Source organism: Larus michahellis, chromosome 21, assembly GCF_964199755.1.
Source record: "Larus michahellis chromosome 21, bLarMic1.1, whole genome shotgun sequence".
Lineage (NCBI taxonomy): Eukaryota > Metazoa > Chordata > Aves > Charadriiformes > Laridae > Larus > Larus michahellis.
This window is the reverse complement of record NC_133916.1, coordinates 646101-666476: the sequence shown is the minus strand read 5'-3', so window position 1 is coordinate 666476 and position 20376 is coordinate 646101. Positions and strand designations below refer to the sequence as shown.

The window sequence follows — 20376 nt, the reverse complement described above, 5'->3', positions numbered from 1 at the left end:
AGCGGTGTCCCTACATGTGGCTGCATGGACAACCCAGTTCCTGGAGCAGCAACCAGTGCTTTGCAGTAAGCCACAGGGCTGCCAGTTGCTTGCCAGCATGTCAGCTGGACCAGGTGGCTTTGCCCTGGTCCCTGACTCTTGGGAGCCAGCAGGTTCACCACTTCAAGCCCAGGCTTCATCAGAAAATGCGTCTCTTCCTCATAAATCTGCAGGTGGGTTGTAGGCTCACTGCAGAATTGTTGCCTCAGTAACAGGAGCGGATGAGAGCGAGCAGAAGCTGCTGTGTGCACTGGGCTGCAGTATCTGGACTGGCCAAGGGCACCCCATCCGTTGCCCATGGCTAGGAACACAGCTGCTCTTTCGGGAACGGCTGCTGTGCTGCAGCAGGGGAAAGCCTCGACATCGCTGGGACCCCACAAAAGCCAACCCACCCTTATGAGCACACTCTTTCCTAGGGCTGTTTATTGTTTGTACCTAAGACTGATCCACCAGCGGAGACAAGCCAGCTCCCACCGCGCTCCACAGCGGTGTCCGAGTCCTCAGCGCGCCTCATGCCTGTGGTCACACAGAGACCGTGGTGCCCAGCACTCGTGTCAGACCCGAGCAGCCTGTAGGTGCTGGGGCTGTCCGGGAGCGAGCCCAGGGCTGCCCCTTCTGTGCTGAGGAGCACGGCCCCCACAGCTGGTGCTGCCTACTGCAGTGGGGTTAACAAACCTTCCAGGCACCAGGAATCCCAGGAGATGGTCAAAGCAGGGGAACATTCTGCCCAGCCCCTCACCGTGTCTGCACCGCGGGGCTGCAGCAGTGCGTGGCAGGACAGCTCAGGAGACCCCACATCGCTGCTAACGGCGTGTGGGAGGCGTTGGTGCTCTCACCCCAGCTCCTGGCTCCGGACGGGGCCCCGCGGAGGCGGAGGGCAGGACGGTGCCAGGAAGCGCCGAGCCGTGTTAGGGCTGTTTCTGAGCAATGATGTCCTGGATGCAGGTGTACAGGAACACGTACTGGTCCTGCAAAAGAGAAAGGGGTATCTGGAGTCAGGTTTCTGAGAGAGACTTAGTTGCAGGACTAACCCTGCAATTTGCCTTAAAAGGTCCTAATTATCTAACAGTGTCTGATGGCAAACTAGGATTTGCTGTCCCAAGTGGTCCATGTTTGTCCTGTGTCATCAGAGTTGCCCAGAAAGGAAGAATCAGGCCCAAAGCTGTAGTCGCACCATGTTTTTTTTTCTTCTGCTTCATCCTCCCCACTCGTAACACCTGAAGGCAAATTGCACTGTGGCATGAGAGGAACAATACCATCTGACTTCCTCAAAGCGTCCTGGCAGCTTTTGGCTGTGCCATGGTGTTTGCATCCAAAACAAAACCGTAGAGCAACTCCAGTGATGGTGCAGAGCGTTGAGAGGGAAAGCTGTACCCTGCTGGAGCGCACAGGACCTGGCAGTGACCTGAGGCCAGGAGGGAAGACCTCTGGAGCAGGAGTTTCCCTTGGTGGTAGTCTCAGTGTACCTGAGTCGAGAGCTGACAGCACATCAGGGTACGTCTCTGCAAGCCCTCAGAGGTAGACAACAAGATCTGGGTAGTTTTAGTCCAGTTGCATCATTTCTCTATTTTAAGATCACCAAAATGATTCATCAGCACCAAATGTGGGTCCAGAGGTCTCAAGTCCAGTGTGGATTTGCTATGGGGTTCTGCTCACGTGCCAGGCTGGTCCAAAATGGTGCTAGGCTACAAAACACCCAGGACTGACCACCGTCATGGCAGGGCTCCGGGAAAGGCAAGGTGTGGGAAAGGTAAACAAGGTTGTACGCCATGCACAAAGCTGAAGAGCAGGGCCAGCCTACAAATGCTGTGGGTTGAAATCACATGGTAGCCAGGAAAGCGGGATTAGGGACTTGACAGAGGGGCCTCCAAACAGCTCACTAATGCGCTGGCTAAGCTGCAAGTCACGAGGAGCCTCCTCCCCTGCCGGCGGTGGGTTTAGCCCCACTGAAGGGCCGGGAAAGCCATAGATCACACAATGGCTGCGGTTCCAGGTCACCAGAGCATGTTTTCAATGAGCCTGGCCTGATTGTGAAATCCGGAGTGACAGCCCAGGATTGACTTCAGACCAGGCACACTCAACGCCTGGCCAAATGCAAGAGCACATCCCCAGAGACACGCGCCGTGCCGGAGCTGGGCGTACTTAAATACCCGGAGGTTATCCATGGACAATCCCTCAAAGGTTCATTTTCTCCCCTTGTTTGGTACTAAACCCCCCTAAAAATCAGCTGATGCCCCCAGCACGACAGCAGTGTGCCCCCGCCAGAGATAAAGGGGTCCTGGCAAGACCCCACAGTGATGGAGGAGGCTGGCAGCCACATGTCATTGGCGTGGGGCTGGAGGGCAGCCCTGCCTGTGCTTCGCTGGCCGTGCTGGGATCAGAGCGACCACTGCTTGCGGCAAGGTGGGGAAGCATCTGCCTCTGCTGCCCCCCCCTCAGTGGGGCAGCAGCTTTTGATCGGTGCTTGCTGTGCCTTTATGGGCACATTGTGTCTCTGCTCGGCAAGACCACTGCTGAAATACAAAGGAGCTCTGAAGCAGGGGCAGCGGGTGCCTTGCCCTCCTCTGGCTCCCACCATGCGCATGGTTCACATTAATTAAGAATGCGATTAGCTTCTTGCAGGCGGCTCTGCAGCTGGGAAGCCCCAGAGAGATCTGCCCTAATTCTGCTGTCCCCTTGCGGGCAGGGTTTCCAGGGATGCTGCATCAGCTCGTTCAGCGGTTGCAGCAAATGAAAGCGCCGTCCAGAGGGCATCTGTGCCGCCAGCGCCCATCAGGAGCTGCACTGTGGTGGCCTGCGAGGCTGGGCTGGGCTGGCATGGCACGGCAGGGCATGGCTGCGGCACCACCAGACAGTGCCACAGCCCACACGGCCCCAGCTCTGTCAGGGGCTGGGAACAGGCTCTGGGTGTGGGGGATGAGGCAGGGAAAGGCACCAGACAAGGAGAAACCCAGCAGATTCTGGGTACCCAGGCTGACAGCCGTGTCCAGAGACTAGCGTGAGCAGACAGGTTTGTCATGTAGGATGAAAACAGTGCTTCATGCTTTCCAGGGCAGAATGGGAAGAGTGCCGTGCATTTCCCGTGAGCTCACATGCAAATTAACCTGTTTTAACTCCAGAACTGAGGTGATGGAAAGTGCTTCCCTGGGAAAAGACAGTGTCCTTAGCCCTCCGTGGCTGGCAGAGGAAGCACAGAATAAATCCCTGCATATACTGGATGGGATTCCAGGTAGCACCCGAGGAGCGGGCAGCATGCTGCCAGCTGCAGGCAGCTCAGCATGAATGTCCTATTCTGCCCAGCCCACCACCCTTCCTCCTTCCCACCTACCAGAGTCGGGGTCATGAGACAGCAGCTTCTTGCCAGCTGGAGGGTCACCCCGTAGACATCCACGATTCTCTCCGTTTTCATCTGGTGCAACAGGCAATCCAAGGAGATCAGCATCCCCATTTGGCTCATGCCACCGCTGCAAGGGACAAGGGAGGGTCCTTGATGCCAGGCCAGGCTGAGATAAACCTCTTTGGAAGTGGGCACCAGCCCAAGAAGTCAAAGGCAACTGATTATGGTGAGGTTAGGGGACTGTGAGCACTGGTTAGGAAGTTAGGAAGCCCTGTGCTGACCAGAGGGATGGAACCGCAAAGTGCCTGTTGAAGAAGCCTGGAGACCCAGCCTGCCCTCCCTGCCCTGCCGAGCTGTGCATCCCTCACCCAAGCAGCTCTGCTGAGGCACCGGCTGTGTTGACTCCTGTGGGACTGTGAGCTCTCCCTGGCTGCAAGCAGACGAGGACGTCAGGGCTGCTCCCCGGATCCTAGCAATCAGTCCAGGGATCGCCCGGGCATCTCTGCCCAGGAATGCCTGCTCCATCCACACTTGCCCTGTTTGCCCCCCCGCTTCTCCCATGCCCTTGGCAGAGCACTGCTTCATCTGACCTCCCAAGCTCAGAGCATCCCTGTCTCCCATGGACCTACTCTCAACATGCCCCAAAACCTTGGTGTCCTTGGTGGAGGGCGCAGACTTGCTGGTGGCCATGCTAAGGCACTGTGAATCCTGCTGGGTACCAGTTCTGGGAGGCTGCCCATGGCCAGAGAAGTAACATGATATACCTGCAGTGCAGCAGGAGAGGACCGGCTCTCTTTCGGTAGGGCATGCACCGTCTGACAGTTGTGAGGAGCTCCACCAGGCTCTGGACATCTGGCTGTTTCTTGCTGCTCCAGAGCGTGTATAGGAACTGCTGTACCTGCCTCTCCTTTGCTTTCTTCTCCTGGTGAGACATAAAGAGTTGACACGGCTGTTGGGGAAGGATGGGTGAGTTTGGATGCAGAACGGTCCCAGCTCTCCAATCCTTCGGCTGTCAGATGCTTTCCTGAGCTAACTGCTAGCTTCTGTAAAGCTGTCCAGGCAGACTCTGCTGGGGCATTGCCCATCACCTCTGCAGTGGCTATGTTGCCTCTGGCTACCTGCCCTCCTTTCCCGCAGCACCCTGACCTCCCCCTCAAGAGGGAGACTGAGAACTGTGTGGGCCTTTTCAAAGAAGGTCAGAAAGACCGGTCAGCAAGGGGTGGGGGAAGCCCCCAAGCCTCTCCCATGCATCTCTTATGTCCACTCAGCAGATGTTCTTGTGGATGTTGCAATCTAGATTCCCTCCTGTGCTTGTGGACTGCTGGCACTCTGCTCTTGCACCTCAGAAAAGTCTCCACGGACCTTTCAGCCCTTGCCCCTACAGACCTGTTTGCTAGCAGTGAAGAACATCCCAGGCAGTGGCAGCCAGGCCAGCCCCATCAACACGTACGTGTTTTATTTTGAGCTGGATACACCTCCATCCGGAGACAAGCTTCTCTGTGCCACACTGGATGGTCAGCGTCTTTGTGCAGAGAGAGTCTCCTTCCAGGGGCCAGCACGCTTCACTTGGGACCTGTGCACAACAGCAAATTTGGCTTCATGTTGACGGTTGCCATATTTCAGATTCGTCACCATCACAGGGGTCTGTGATGGGGTTGGAACAAAAGCAGCCCTGATATCACTCCACGTCAATTCGTCCCCTAGCTAAATCCTGGGGGAGTTTTTGGAAAAAAGAGCAGATTGCAGCCAGCTTCCCTGTTAACACAGAGCTGCTTAGCAGTGGGAATCTGCTCAGCAAACACTCTCCACCTCGGATTGATAGAGACAGGAGCCATGGAGTCCTTGGGTGCCATGGAGATGCAGCTTGAAGAGTACCAGCTGAGTCCAGGGCCACGGACCGCATGGTGGACAGACAGAACCCGTCTCCCACACCAAGCAATGGGAGGACTTTGACACAGGAAAGGTTCAGCTTTAGCTAGGCTGCATCTGCACCCAATCTTCAGGAGGCAGCGAAGAGAGTTCAAGTTTTGGAGCTATGCTACCTTCCAGCTCCATCAAACAGAGCCCTGCCCTGCCACAGCACAGGCAGGCACAGCACCTTACCTCTCCCTTCTCCTGCCATGGGAGAAGTGTTAGGATGGTGTGAATATCCTGTTCCCACACCAGGGTCCAGAAGTCCTCCATGGTCAACTTGTCAGGCCCCTGGACAGCCAGATACTCCCTGCTGGAGCTGCAGCCCTGGGTGGGGAACAAGAACGTCATTCTGCTGCTGGAGAGGATGGTACAGGTACTCTGTCAGCCCAGGCGGCTGCAGGAGAGGCCAGGAAAAGAAGGGAAGCTCAGCAGGTCAGGAAGCAAAGCAAGGAGAAAGCAGCGAGGGAGGGAAGTGAGGAGAGCCCAAACTGAGCAGGTAAGGGAAGACACATCCTCGGTCCTCACAGTCACCTCTTGTCCACACAAGATCACAGCAGCAGTGACCAGTGGAGCAGTGCAGGAACCAGGCAGCAGGGAGCAGAGACACAATGAAGAAGGGGGAGCATCACCTTCTGCCTGTGGGACCCAGGCACAGGTGTGGGTATTGCTGATGGAGATAAGACTCACCAGGACACGCCACACCTGCAGGAGACCTGAGAAAGCACCCTGTTCCAGGAGGGAAAACTTCACTCTGGAGCGATCATCTGCAAAATATGTGGGAGATGGAGGGATCCAGGGCAGCCTTGTGCTCACACAGCTCCTGCAGATCAACTGCCAGACTCCACAGAGCCACACAAATCCAACCCCCTCATTCACCATTTCCCTGTAAAGGTGCTGCACCCTGCTCTTGCTCAGCTCATGGACATTGGTCCTCAAGACAGGTCTCTACCCCAGTCTCCTACTCAAAGCAGATATGTGTAGTGCAGGTTGGTCAGTGTCTTGGCCAATGGAGATCTGCATATCTCCAAGGATGGAGAGCCTGCAGATGCTCTGGGACCCCGTTCCAGTGTTTGGCCACCTTTGTGGGAACTCTTTTTTTCCTTATACTGAGCTGGATTACTCTTCCAAATCATCCCTATTGCCTCTTGCCCTTCCATGGTGCACCTCTGAGAAGACTACATTTTCACTGTAGCCTCCCAGCGGGTAGTTGAAGATAGAAATAAGATCTCCCCTTTGCCTTCTCTCCTCCAGGTTGAACAAACCCTATCTCAGTCCGATACGTGATGGGCTCCACCCCCGAAACACCTTGGTAGCCTTCTGGTGGACTCATTGCAGTGTGTCAAAATATTTTCTCGTACTATGGAGCACTGGCCCTGGTCCAGCCTAGCTCCAGGCAGGTACAAGGAAGAGGATGCAAGGTGTCACAGCACTTACAGGGGAGGATGCTGGAAGAAGGATGTGTCTGCTGGTTGGCTGAAGATGATGTTGCAGAGCTGGCTTCTTCCTTGACAGCCTCTAGGAGGGCCTGCCAGAGTGAAAGAGAGTGGAGGAAGCAGTGAGCAGGGAAGGGTCAGGAGGAGCAGGAGGAAGTGGGGACTCCTGAGGACATCTGGCCTCAGCAGAGGCGTGGTTACAGCTGCACATGTGGAAGCCTTAGCAAGGGTGCTATGCGACCAGCCATATCTGCTCTGCTCTGTCAGGAGATGGCTGCATCGCTCTGTGGAAGAATGGTGTTCAGATAGGTCCCTGCCATGCATTTGGTCTGGAAAGTAGGGTGTCATGGACAGACCCTGATGAGTGCAGGATGCGTGAGGGAGCTATGTGCCTGGGGATGCCACGCCATGGAGAGGAGACACTGCCAGGACAGCCAGGCGCATGGAAACTGGGGCATGGAACCCACTCAGGAGGCACTTCTTGGGTGTCCCCCCAGCCTGAGCAGGTGCAATTGCTCCCCATGTTCCCCTAGTGCATACGGCCATGGCAGTGCTCCCTGCACCCTGCCCAGGACAGCTCTCACCTCGTACTCCCTCAGGAAGCCCACACGGGACTTGGCCGCCTTCTGGGCATAGTGCTGAGCAAAGCTTTTCAGTGGGATGGGGCAGGACCTGGGGAGAGAAACTGGGTGTAAGAGTGAGGTTGAGCAAACTCAGCAGCATCCAGGCTATGTCTGCAGTAGGTAGACAGGGCTGCGGGCAGACCTTCACCCCTCAAATGCTGGGGCCTTCACGAGTCCTCAGCCCAGCTCTGGCCCGTGCCAACCTCCTTTCCCCTAGACAAAAGCAGGTCTCAGGAGTGGCACAGCCCAGGGCCTATTCCCAAGATGCAGCAAGGACAAGGGCATCCCATTCTGCATGAGTTAGGAGACAATTTGACCATAAGATCATAGAATCATAGAATCATTTAGGTTGGAAAAGACCCTTGGGATCATCGAGTCCAACCATCATCTCCACTCTACAAAGTTCTCCCTTATACCATATCCCTTAACACCACATCTAAACAAGTCTTAAACACATCCAGGGATGGTGACTCCACCACCTCCCTGGGCAGCCTATTCCAGTGTCTAACCACTCTTTCTGTGAAGAACTTTTTCCTAATGTCCAGCCTAAACCTACCCTGTTGCAGCTTGAAGCCATTTCCTCTTGTTCTATCGCTAATGACCTGTGAGAAGAGACCAGCACCAACCTCTCTACAGTGTCCTTTCACGTAGTTGCAGAGAGTGATGAGGTCTCCCCTCAGCCTCCTCTTCCTCAAACTAAACAGTCCCAGCTCCTTCAATAGCTCCTCGTAGGATTTATTCTCCAGGCCCTTCACCAGCTTTGTTGCCCTCCTCTGCACTCACTCCAGCACCTCGAGATCTCTCTCGTATTGAGGTGCCCAGAACTGGACACAATACTCAAGGTGTGGCCTCACCAGTGCTGAATACAGAGGGACAATCACCTCCCTCCTCCTGCTGGTCACACTAGTTCTAATACAAGCCAGGATGCCATTGGCCCTCTTGGCCACCCGGGCACACTGCTGGCTCATGTTCAGCCGCTTGTCAATTAGAACCCCCAGGTCCTTTTCTGCCAGGCAGCTCTCCAGCCACACTTCCCCGAGCCTGTAGCGATGCATGGGGTTGTTGTGGCCCAAGTGCAGGACCCGGCACTTGGCCTTGTTGAAGCTCATACCGTTAGCATTGGCCCATTGGTCCAACCTATCCAAGTCTCTCTGTAGAGCCTCCCTATCCTCATGTAGATCAACACTCCTGCTTAGCTTCGTGTCATCTGCAAACTTGCTGATGATACACTCTCTGTCCTTATCAAGGTCATAGATACATGACCTCCAGATGTAGCCTCAGAGACAATGAGGCAGGTGGGCAAAGCCATGCCCAGCCTGAACCTGCTCCGTCCTCTTGGTCTCCATTAGAAGGGACATCCCAATGCCACCCAGCTGCCATGAGCCCCTCCGGTTTGAACCCATCTCTAGGGCATCCCTGTGGGCTGGGAAGCCAGGGGCTGATTGAAATGCCTTCCCCAAGAGAGCTCTGCATCTCTTTGGCATTGGTGTAGCCCAGAAGACTGGCACGGTAAGAAAGGAGGATGTGGTCCCCCAAGCCCTCCCAGCATGCCCAGCAACTCACACCTAGTTCTGGGCTGGGCTCCCCATGCTGCAGGGAACAACCAGCCCAGGGCTGCCCCCTGCTCAAAACACTGGGTGGGACAGCTGGCCGGGCTTCCCATCCTTCTGTCCTGGAGCCAAGGATCAAGCTGGGGTCAGGATCCCGACCCGCCGCCTGAAGGAGCTGTGGGTCAGAGTGGGCAGAGCGGCAGGCAAAACACAGCAGGCCCTTACCTCTCCGTCCCTGACAAACCCAGAAGTGGTTCCTCTAAGATCTTGTCCAGGATACAGCTGTGCAGGAAAATATACTGGGACTGTAAGGCAAAGGCAGAGAGCAATGTAGAGCATTGCACCACGCAGACAGCACGAAAGGGTGGGAATGGCACTGCCTAAGCGGGCAGAGGGTGTCCTACATTCATGCCCCAAAAGCCCCACATTCATGCCCAAAAGGCCCTGGCTACTTCAATCTCAGAGCCCCTGGGTCTGTCTGTCCTGAAGGGTAGAACTGACACTTTGTCCCAACCCTGACTACTAGAAACATTAGCTCGCCTGTGGAGCATCACGGCCCGACAACATGGTGTGAGTTAAGAATTGCCTGCAAAGGGCCTGATCCTGTTCCTAAGTGCTCTGGGGTGTTGCTGAGCCTCCTGGTAGGACTCTGAGACTGTGTGTGTTGCTCCTGTGGGCCTGGCAGGGTACAAAGCTGCTGGAGACCCCCCCAGAAAGAGTTAATTTCCACTCCAGCTGAGCTGCTGCTTTAAGCAGGTTGGGGACCAGCCTGGAGGTGCTGGGTCTGCCCAGCTCATCTGTCTGCCAGACCGGCTAGCTTTTGTGCCATGGAGCAAGTGGCCTGGAGGAAGAGGGAGCAGAGGTTTTACCAGTGTCTGAATCATCAGGTAACGGTTCATCCGCAAGGTGTAAACAACACCAAACGTGTCCACAACCTTCTCCTGCTTCATCTGCTGCAGCAGCCGGTCCAGTGCAATGAAGGTGCCGGTGCGGCCCACCCCCGCGCTGAGAGCACAGACAGCAAGGGTTAAGCGTTGCCTGAGCCCACAGCCCATGGGCTCCCCTCCCAATGCTAGACACGGCTCCCCTACGCTGCACCCCGAGGCACCACTCCCAGCAAGCTGGGGCACTGGTCCCAGCACAGCATGGGACTGAGGAGACATTCAGACTGCCTTGGGCTGGTGCTGACCATCTCCAGCTGCCCTGTACCCTGGGAATGGTGGGGGCAGGCTGCAAACAGACCTGCAATCCCCTACGCCCAAGCAGGAGACTATCTACAGACCAGCTGTGTCTCCCGGGAGCTGCTTTCCCTCCCAGTTTGTGCACGAGCAGGACCCTTCTCCCCCATGCCCTCTCCCATCATCACCTTCCGTCTCCTGGAGGAGAAGCCGTCTCCTGGTGGAGAGTCTCACCTGCAGTGCACGAGGGTTGGCCCCGCATCCTTGGTGCTCTGAATATGCTCCCGGACCAGCTCTCTGAAGGTCATAATGGAAGCTGTGGACTCTGGGATCCCGTGGTCGGGCCATGCTGTGTAGTGCAGGTGGGACACATGCCGCTCTACCCGGAGACCCTCCTGCCAGGGGGGATGTTGGTGATCAGTGTGCAGCCCACTGGGACAGGGGCGTGCATGCACCCCGCAACCCTGGGAGCACCCAGGGACTTGGGGACACCTGGCTCAGCTGCAGGGAACAGCCAATGCCAGGTCTGCTGCACTGCCTGGTGGCTCCTGCTCCTGTCCTTCCCCATGGTCCCATGCTGTGGTGAGGCAAGGAGGTGGCGAGGAGAAAACCTGCCTTTGACTGCTGGGGAACATGCCCTTGAAGCTGCAGGCTGTGTCCCAGCGCAGGGATGTGGAAAGGAAATAGCACGGGTGGACAACAGGGGTGATACACACTGACAGTGACAGACTGCTCCAGAGGGGATTGGGTCTTTGAACCCCACTAATGGCAGGGAAAGGAAATTATGCCACCACCACCAAGGAGAAACACCACTGCATCCCATGCAAACCCCCAGCCCTTGACATGTCCCTGAGTTCATCCTCTTGGTCCTTACGTGCCACAGTTTGAACTCGCGCATGGTCCACTCCTCGGAGCTGCTCTGTGACAGCAGGTGCACCCAGACCTGCCCGTAGGAGACTGGGGCAGATTCAGATGGCCAGTAGTGATCACAGAGAACCTAGAGCACAGATAAGATGGGGTCCCAGTGAGACCAGTGAGGGCCCAGGTCCTGCTGAGTGACCTCCCAGCTTCCTGGGAGCATCTGGAGAACAGCAGCTGCGTGGAGAGCCAGAGCAGGTCTTGGGGAGCAGGCAGGGGTGGTTCTCCTTCCCACCAGGAGCTTTGCACAGTACTCCCCCACCTCCCCTTTGTTTGGATCTCAACCTCCTCCAGAGAAAAGGACCTGTGTGGGTCGCATCATCCCTGGAGACTGGAGAAACAGTCCATGTGAGGTGTCTCATCCAGAAGGAAGTGGTAATTTCAGACGCTGCAGAAATATCTGAGGGTGATGGGCATGGTTCCAGCTAAGCTCCACTTCTGCCCCTTCCCAAGCCAACCTAATGCTGAGCTGCACACATCAGCCTCTTCCCCTCAAACTGCCTGTCAAGGAAGCTGTGTAGCCCGTGCTCACCCTGGAGCCACGTCTGAGCAGGGGTTGGCAGAGGGCGCAAACCCAGTCCTGGGCTCAGCTCACACAACAAGGTCTGGGCTTGGCTGTGGCTAGCATTTGGAAGCCCGTCGGTGCCAACCTACCCGCCCGTTCTCCATGCACACTGTCAGCATGATGATGTTGCAGACATTCTGCTCCCACACCAGCCTCCAGAAGTCCTCTATCGTTTTCTTCAGGGGCCCCTGGGTGGCAATGAACTCCTGCTGGGATGTATAGCCCTGAGCAAGAGGCAGACAGGAGGAGTTGGCAAGTTGCTGATGTAGGTGGATCCTTCCCTGGGACAGTCAGTGCCTGGTCTGCTTTTGTGGTAGAGGGAGAAATGCCCATTGCCCTTAGCCCAGGAGGGCATGGTTCCCAGGCAGCTGATCTCAGAAGCAGCTGATTTCACAGGAAACATATGCTGCACAACACGTGCTCTCTACGTATTTAGAATAAAGAGGTGACCCATGCTGTTTCCCTCCAAGCAGTTCCTCATTCAGCCTAACCAGGGGAAGACAGATCTGGGTTTTTCTTGTGCTCACCAGTCATTGCTGGAGGTTGGGTGAGCGTGCAAGGTCTCGGGCTGCTTCTTTGCCCGTTTGACACACACATGCCCCATGGATCCACACACGCGCGCGTGCATGCTGTGTGCCCTGCCTGTTACCTGGGAAAATCTCCTGGATGGGGGATGTGGGCGCAGCTCCAGGGTTGTTCAAATGCAGCTGCACAGACCAGAAGGAGAAAGAGCAGACAGACAGACGGGGCAGTAAGCTGGGAGAGGATGGGAAGAAGACAGTGCTCAAGGAGAAAGCAGAAAGCCTGGCCAGTGTCCCCACACTCACACCTCTGCATTCACAGCGCTTGCCATCTGACGATCTCCATCAACCCCTGCTAAAGGGCAACTATGCATCTCCACCGGACCCCCAACTCCTTGCCAGTCTGTGCCAGCTGCCGCTTCAGTGGCAGCTCTTGCCCGCCAGCCCTCACAACCTCAGTCCAGGCAGAGTTTCTCTGATGATGCCCTGTGCCCATGTCTCTGTGGGGAAGGCAAGTGGGCACTCACAGGAATGAAGTTGGCATTGATGTAGTCTGAGTGTGGATCCTCCCCCAGTTGGCTTAGCTTGACCCGAGAGTGATCATCTGAAAGAGATCATACACGCATGATCCCCCAAGGCAGCCCTTCCCCAGGACACGGCCATGTCCTATTCACCTGGGTAGCACATCGGGAGAAGCCCCAGCAGCTCCCCTAGCTCCATGTACGCAGCCAGCAGTGAGGCTCTGTGCTTGGCCGAGCACCTTCTCCCTGGAGAGGTGTGCATTGCCTGCCAGCCGCGTTAGCAGAGAGGTAGGAAAGCAGAGCTGGTATCATGAGGCTCACTGGAGAAACCATGGGACACGCATGGTCCCTCTTTGGTCTCCAGTGGGACCCATCCCTGGGCAGCAGCTTCCTGGAGGAGCCGAGAAGGATGATGGCTCAGCCTTGGCTCAACCCTTATGCCCTGAGTCTTCAGCAGGAAAATGGAAACTGAGGCCCACTTCAAGACTCCTTCTTCTCCCAGGAGAGGAGACAGGCACTGTGAACCCTGCAGCGACTGCATCCCTGTGCACTGCAGTGTGAGCTCCCACCCTGGATGCTAGGGGGAGGAGGGAGGAGGCAGCACTTACAGGGCAGCACATGGGGATATCTGTTCTTGGAGACATTCGCTGGTAGCTCAGCCTCCACCTTTGGCTGCTCCTTCCCAACTTCCTTCAGCTCCTGTAGGACAGGGCAGAAGATAAGCACGAACGTCTCTCTGGAGAGCTCCTGGCCAACCCAGCTCCCTGCTCATGGCCAATGGCTCTGTCTGGTGGTTTAAGAGGGTCACCCACAAGCAGGCAACTGCTCTGCTCCCCCCTCAGTATGGCCTGTGAACTCTGAGCCACAGGTAGCTTTTCCCAGTGCATTTTCCAACAGCACTGTTCGTATTTAAAAGAAAACAAGCTCAAGTACTGGGAAAAAAAAAAAAACATTATCAGAAATCTACCAAGAATCTTGGAACATATTGTGCTAAGAAAACAGAAACATCTTGTGCTGCAAAAACAGGAATATGTTGTGCTGCTTCTGCCTCTGTTCTCACTCAGAAGACCAGAGAAGGGTGATCTGAGGAGGGCTGGAATTTGCTGATGGGACTTGCAAAGGTGCTGGCAGCAGAACAATTCAGAGCCTGCAGCTGGCAGTGGGAGCCAGTGAAGGTGGCCTGAGGTGAATCTCACAGCCTGGGTCTATAGCTCTGAGAGTGCTCCTGGACCTTCCTTTTGACTGCAGGCTCTTTTCTAACACTGTCAAGGTGGATCTCATTGCAACAGCAGTCAGTATCTTTGCTTCCAGTCCAGGCCTGGGGCCCTTAGGTTTGCCCACCAGCAGCTGTGGACAGTGCTAGCTCACCTCACACCACAGACAACACGTGTTTCTTAAACAAACTTAAACAAAACAGGTTTCGAGCAAAGGAATTGCCCGATCACTTGGTCCATTCAATCTTTGGCCTCTAAGACTGCCTAGTAGAGTGGTTGGATGGATAGAGGGATGGGTTACTGTCCCTGGAGATGAGGAGTCCATACAGGCCACCCAAAAGCTGGGACATGAGCTACCTAGAGCTGAAATTAAGTGTCATCTCTAGCAGCCGTCCCTTCTCACCTCAAACTCCTGGAAAAAAGCGTGGTTAGCACTTGCTCTCTTCATCTCATAGTACTGCTTGAAGTTCTGTATGGGAATTGGCCGATGGACGTTTCTGCATGAAATGAAGTCCAGAGGAAAACTTGCCTTAGCTATTGGGAGGTCTGGCAGGCCAGTCAGGTGGCCAATGAGACAGCCCAGCCTTGAGACCTGCAGTACCTGGATGCACACACACAGGGATGGTTTATAGCCCACGTTATTGCCCAGGGAAGTGGGTCCGACAGAGCATTGTTTAAATATTGGGAGGGATTTCAGGATGATGAGGACATTCTCCTGCTGCAGAAGCCTTGCAGAGGAGGTGTGGACAATGCATTGACTTTGAATGGAGCCGGGCAATAACTACTGAACATGGGAAAGCCTAAGATTTAAAAAATAACTGAAGCAGATAGAGTTGTATCTTTCCTGAGCCAAATCATGAGAAAGGAAGTAGGTGAAGGACTCTGGGACCTGCAGTGGGGACATGCAGAGAGGGAAAACTCCAGCACTCACCTCAAGCTGTAGGTCACCATTTCCTGGGGCAGGCTGCTCTTCTTGATTCTAGAACGAAAGCATGGGAGATGTTACTCTTCCCTGCAGTGCCAGGACAGATGCTGGCCTGGCACTGAAGGTTGGGTTTCTCAGCCTGCACCCACCGGGTAAGAGATGGCTCATTCTCACCTCTTTGCTCTGAGCTGTTTCCAGTAGACCAAAGCAAAAATAGCTGCAAGTGTCAAGAGAAATCCCACGATGATTCCAGCGATTATTGGCATGGAGAGTGGAGTTGCATCTGCACCGGATCCAGCAGCTGGAATAAATAAAGAGACAGAACAGAGAGAAGTAAGAGCCAGTAAATGGCTGTGTTTACTCTATTTATTATATTTGCTACAGCCTATGATCTCCCTCTGGCTTGCCATTGTCAGGTTGTTAATTATCTCTAACCTAGACAGCCAGGCAGGGAAAATGGCATTCTCCACCTTACCTGAGAACATGGTGAATGTCACTGCAGGGGCTACCGGGTCGTATTTGGTGAAGGCAGCGATGCTGAACCTAGGGCAAAGCAGAGTCCTGCCATCAGGGCCAGCCTGAACTGAGCACAGCACCCATGCAGCCAGCAGCAGGGAGATCCAAGGGAACAGGACAGCTGCCTCGGTTTTGAAATGCTGTATTGGAAGAAGCTGGTTTTCTGGTAGGGATTTAGGGAATGTGTGGAAATGGTCTTTCCTCCCTTTTCTGTCTCTTGGACAAGATTGTTGCACTTGGGAGAAGATGAGAAAATGAGAAAATGCTCAGAAAGCACAAATGGGAAACAGCTCACCTCCGAAGCGTTATTTGCAGAGACAAGCAGTAAGTTTCTGCTCTCTTAGAATCATAGAATCATAGGGTTGGAAGGCACCTCTGGAGATCATCTAGTCCAGCCCCCCTGCCACAGCAGGGTCACCCAGAGCAGGTTACAGAGGAACGCGTCCAGGCGGGTTTGGAATGACTCCAGAGTGGGAGACTCCACCACCTCTCTGGGCAGCCTGTGCCAGGGCTCTGCCACCCTCAAAGTAAAGAAGTTCCTCCTCTTATAGGGCACAAATAGGGAAAGACAACAGTAAGTAGGGAAAATCAAGTTGGGTTGAGTCACTGTCTTAGTTCCTGTCAACCCAGTAACTGGGTTCACTCCAAGGCGCAGAGCCCACGTAACTACTTGAAAGAGGGGCACCTCAGCTGGGAGGGCTGAGCCCTGGCCCAGACCCTTCCTGATGCACACAGAAGGGGCTGGTGCATCCTCTTCCCTGCGGAGATCTGCCCTACATCCTCCTGCCCGCAGAGCGGACTTCCTTCTGAGCATGGTAGCTTGGAAGGGTAGGTCTTCTTGTGCCCTAACCGCAAGCTAAGGCTTTCAAACATAGCTTTGGATTTTAGCAGCCAAGAGTTTGTGGAGGGTCAGTCCCCGCCGGCAGCACCCAGACCCGGCTGCCAGAGCAAAGACCTCTTTGGAAACAGGCTGCAGATGCCACGGCATAAGAGATAAGGGCTTGTGGATAAATAACTCACTGAAAGACAGGAAACAAGGGCTGGCTTCCAGAGTGGAGATGGGCTGTCAGGGCTATCTGCTTTTCACCACCCGGCTAATGATTAACTGGGAAGGCAGCACACTGTACTGAGGATACGTGTTGTTTAGGGCAGCCAAAATGAAAGCAAGCTGTGAAGAGGTGGAAAAGGATCTTCTTGTCCCGAGTAAACGGACACTTAAGTACGCGTTATTCAATCACAGTAGGTGGGCTAATGACACCCTGATGGCTCTGAACTAGCTGCTACCCATGTGGGAGGCCGATGTCGGGGTAAAAATGGCAGCTGGGCCACGGGGAGGGCAGATACACACTCTCAGGCTGGCTGGACAGAATTTGGGGGGTGGAGGGGTACCCCGCGGTGTTCGTGCTGTTGTTAGAATCCCCTCGAGGCTGCTGGCAGCTACAAGCGATGGGTCAGGCAGATCTGGGTCTGAGCCCACGCGCTGTAACACAGACCCAGCTTGTGCCCAGGCTGTCCGGCGTTGCCGCCACACTGGCCATGCCCAGCCGTGCCTGAGGGTGTTAGCAGTAAAGAACGGATGGGCTTGGTGGGCAATCAATCTCAAACCTTCTGAATCAATTGGAGACTCCCCCATGCCAGCCCAGGGATCACACCACCTGTGGTGGGCATGGGATGGGAATGCATCATCATGCAGTTCTCCTGCCAGGCGTGATAATGCAGTACCTAGGGAGAGCCCAAAGAGCTGTTTGCTCTTGATGATCTTGCTCTGGGTGGGATTTCCAAGGGAAACTCCCTTTTTTTCCCAGGAGAAGCAGTCATCTCCCGCTCCCCTGACGCAGCCCAGTGTTAACACCAATCTCTGTGCTCTGCCAGTGCTGCCCCAAGCAGCAGCCAGAGTTAAGAGCCCCTGTTTGGCAACATGTGTAAATCTAAAATGGCTCCATAAGAATCAGTGTAAGTTTTTCTTGTGAGTGCAGAGTCTGCACAGAGCAAAAGTAAAGAGAGTGAATCAGAAAAGAAGGGAAGGAAGGAGCGCCAGCAGGTCCAAACACAACAGCAGGGACCTTGACTCCTCTCACCACAAAACTTAAGGGTTTTAAGTTTCTAATTCTCACTTTACTCTCAGGGTGAAGCTCTCTCTCCTGCGCACACTCTCTCACCGTCTTTTTCTCTTTTCCCAACACTCTCAGCGACTTCTATCACTAGTCAGCCCCCCTTGGTCAGTAGCAAATGCACAGCCTGAGGTCCAAGTTCCCCACGGGACACACGCATGGATCACAATTTTCATAAATTCAGCCACCCTTGCTGTAAGTTTCTTTAAATTGAAATGGGACAACCTTCCACATTCTTTTTCAGAGAAATGCCTGGGGATACAGTCCCTGTTTGGTGAAATTGCGAGCTGCTAAATTAACAGGGGACTGACTAAAGATATGATTCTCCGTAGTAGAAAACCTGTTTTACCATCAACTATTTTAAAGTTACCCTTTAACAACATATGTACGTTTGCACATACATGTTCCTGGATTCTATTTACTTCCAAATAAGACTCTGAATTTATGAACATTGTGCTCCGTGTGTGTGTCCCATGGGGAACTTGGGCCTCAGCCCGTGCGTTTGCTACTCTCAACTTTGAGACCCCAGCTGTGCAGGCACCACTTGAACTAATGTTTCCGAATCGGTTTCATTTTTGCACTCTCTGAGTCTGCAGGTGGCTCTGAGTCAAGTGCAAAAGCCCTACAAATGACAGCATCCGTTTTAGTCCTTACCCTGGAGGTGGACAACTGCCCAGCTCCCACAGCAGCACGTACAGCCCCTGTCAGCCTCAGTGTTCACTTCTGCTCTCCCTCTCCCTGCCCGCTTACACTCTCTGATTTTATCCAGTATGCCAGCCCTTGCATCCCTCAAACGCTGCTTGGTGGAGCAACCCCTGGGGTCCGCTGCTGGGAGTCTGGGGAGTACAAGGGTGAGGTGACATCCAGGGAGCTGGTGGCACCTTTTCTCCTCCAGACCCTTCCCCTCGGGAGGGATGTTGACACCTCTCACCTGTACTGTTCGTTGGCTTTCAGCTTCCCGTTGCACGTTGCCCTGGACTGGCCGCACTCCTCTGTTCCCACTGGCACTCGCCAGGTTTCGGGGGAGCTCCTGGGGCTCGGATGGAAGGGATTGGGGATTAGCACAGCCAGGTAGGAGTCCTCTGTCCCGTAATAGTGGTCGTACCATGTGCTGGACATGATTTCCTGGGTGGGCCTCAGCACTGAAGGGGAATGTACAAGGTGACAGTGATAGTCCCAAAGTGAGGTCCAGGGGACCTGCTGCCCTCCAGGGAGCCGCTGCAGAGGGGGACGGGGGACGTGCAGGGTTTCACTTACATGAATCATTAGTAGTAGCAACGACACCGTAATACTTGATCTGGCCATTCTCCTCGCTGAATAGGTCGGATGAAATGATAACCGTGGAGCTGGCCTCCACCTGGAAGACGTCTGCTCGCAGGGGTGGAGGTAAGGCTGGAAAAGGAATCAGCAAGCACAGCCTGTCAGCGTGTCCCTGCTCCCACAGGCTCACAACACATGGCCCAGCCTGTCACTGGTCCCGGCATCACCGCCCAGAGCCCTGAACCGCTGCAGTTCAGTGCAGGACCTCACGGGGCTCACAGGCTTCTGAAAGAGTCCCCAGGTCTAATTAGCAGCACTGTGTGTCTTCTCCTGGGGTCTGTGGCAAGGTTGTGGGAAAGAAGGGGACTCACCCTCCACTGTTGTGTTGCAGAGCAGAGTCACAGCCTGGCTCCTCATTGTGTTCATGCCCACTGTGCTCACAATGATTCGGTACGACGAGTTTGGCCCCAGCCCCTCCAGACTGGCCTCGCTCGTAGGGGTGCTCGTGACATACTTGGAGGTGGGAAGTCCATCAGAGAGTCTCTCTGTCACCACCTCATAAGCCTCCACATCTCCAGGAGAGCTGGTCCAGTTCAAGTAAAGGCTCCTTGACTCTGGTAGGCATTGCACATCCTCCACCGGGTTTGGCTCTGTGGAGGAGATATGTCAGGCTTTGAATTTACTGGATCAGAGAAATCCCAACCTCAGTCCACACATCAGCCCAGAGCCATTCCCTGTCTGCAGGCCAATGAGAGAGGAGCAGAGCTGGACATCTGTGACCTGGGAGCCTTCTGTGCCAAGCGCCGCAGGACAAGGCAAATGGCTCAGGGCCTGAGCAGATGTCTTATAGGAGAAGGAGACCAGTGGAGATCTCTGCAGAGTCCTCTTTGCTTCACCGCCACAGGTGATGGGGAATCTCTGTGATAGGACTAGCTTCCGGAGCTGATGGCTACCAGAGGGTCGCCTTACTGGCTTTTCTTATCTCCCACCATGAAGACTTCCCATGCTTCTGTTTACCCCCAAGGGCTGATCCAGTCTTGAGGCCACCCAGGTGTTTGTCCCCATTCCAGCCTGCACTCGCCCCATCCCCACGGCAGTGCATACCCACCCATTGCCACTGCCAAGGGTTTGGTGCTGCTCCAGTAGGGCCCGGCCACGCAGCTCAAGGAGACAGAGTAGTTCCTCCCTGGGATCAGCCCCTGGAGGAGGTGCTGGACTTGCCCTCTGCCGAGAGTGTGCCGCCAGGGCAGTGTGCTGTTCCTGGGATCCCGCAGCCACAGCTGGCACTCGTCCTGCTGTCCAGAGACACTGCCCCAGGAGATGAGCATCGTATTGTTCCCTTCAGCCACCGCAGAGAGATTTTTGGGAACTGCGGGGGCTACAATGAAAACCACACCAGGGGACAGTTAGTGGCATGAATGTACTCTCTTCCATCCTCTAGAGATACAACTGGAAGATGGGTAATATGCAAGGAAACTTCTTATGTTCAGTGATAACACTTCTGCAGATGCTGGCTGCCACTACCAGAAATGACCTTTAAGTGACAATTTGAGGACATGCACAGTGAGAAGCACGAGGAGATGGGTTCTTCCTCCTGTTAATTAGCAAGTTGCATTAGAGACCTGCTTGAAGGGCTCTGCACATGACTCCCAGCACCCTGCCAGGGGCTGAGCGTGGGAGCAGAGACCTCTGGATTCCCTAAGCAAAGTGCAGGGACTGTAGGGACAAGCACATGAAAAGGCTTATTGTGC

General features: G+C 54.8%; 1 protein-coding gene across 3 annotated transcripts in view; it reads right to left on the bottom strand.

Moving 5' to 3' along the window:
* Positions 1 to 447: 447 nt before the first annotated feature.
* Positions 448 to 20376, bottom strand: part of LOC141733806 (receptor-type tyrosine-protein phosphatase V-like) — a 36868-nt gene continuing 16939 nt past the window's right edge. For 2 of the 3 annotated variants that reach the window (XM_074564711.1, XM_074564712.1), the window contains 23 exons: positions 19734 to 20003; positions 18997 to 19275; positions 18623 to 18757; positions 18297 to 18507; positions 15214 to 15281; positions 14913 to 15039; positions 14745 to 14792; positions 14217 to 14310; positions 13208 to 13298; positions 12606 to 12682; positions 11647 to 11781; positions 10949 to 11071; positions 10309 to 10469; positions 9766 to 9901; positions 9122 to 9201; positions 7308 to 7395; positions 6725 to 6815; positions 5978 to 6054; positions 5480 to 5614; positions 4827 to 4949; positions 4141 to 4298; positions 3368 to 3503; positions 448 to 1007 (listed from right to left, as the gene is read on the bottom strand). In XM_074564711.1, the coding sequence (XP_074420812.1) occupies positions 948 to 1007; positions 3368 to 3503; positions 4141 to 4298; positions 4827 to 4949; positions 5480 to 5614; positions 5978 to 6054; positions 6725 to 6815; positions 7308 to 7395; positions 9122 to 9201; positions 9766 to 9901; positions 10309 to 10469; positions 10949 to 11071; positions 11647 to 11781; positions 12606 to 12682; positions 13208 to 13298; positions 14217 to 14310; positions 14745 to 14792; positions 14913 to 15039; positions 15214 to 15281; positions 18297 to 18507; positions 18623 to 18757; positions 18997 to 19275; positions 19734 to 20003 (2903 nt within the window). In that variant the 3' untranslated portion in view covers positions 448 to 947. Of the gene's footprint in view, positions 1008 to 3367; positions 3504 to 4140; positions 4299 to 4826; positions 4950 to 5479; positions 5615 to 5977; positions 6055 to 6724; positions 6816 to 7307; positions 7396 to 9121; positions 9202 to 9765; positions 9902 to 10308; positions 10470 to 10948; positions 11072 to 11646; positions 11782 to 12206; positions 12265 to 12605; positions 12683 to 13207; positions 13299 to 14216; positions 14311 to 14744; positions 14793 to 14912; positions 15040 to 15213; positions 15282 to 18296; positions 18508 to 18622; positions 18758 to 18996; positions 19276 to 19733; positions 20004 to 20376 lie in introns of those variants that run through there. The other variant, XR_012584398.1, reaches the window with a different exon arrangement.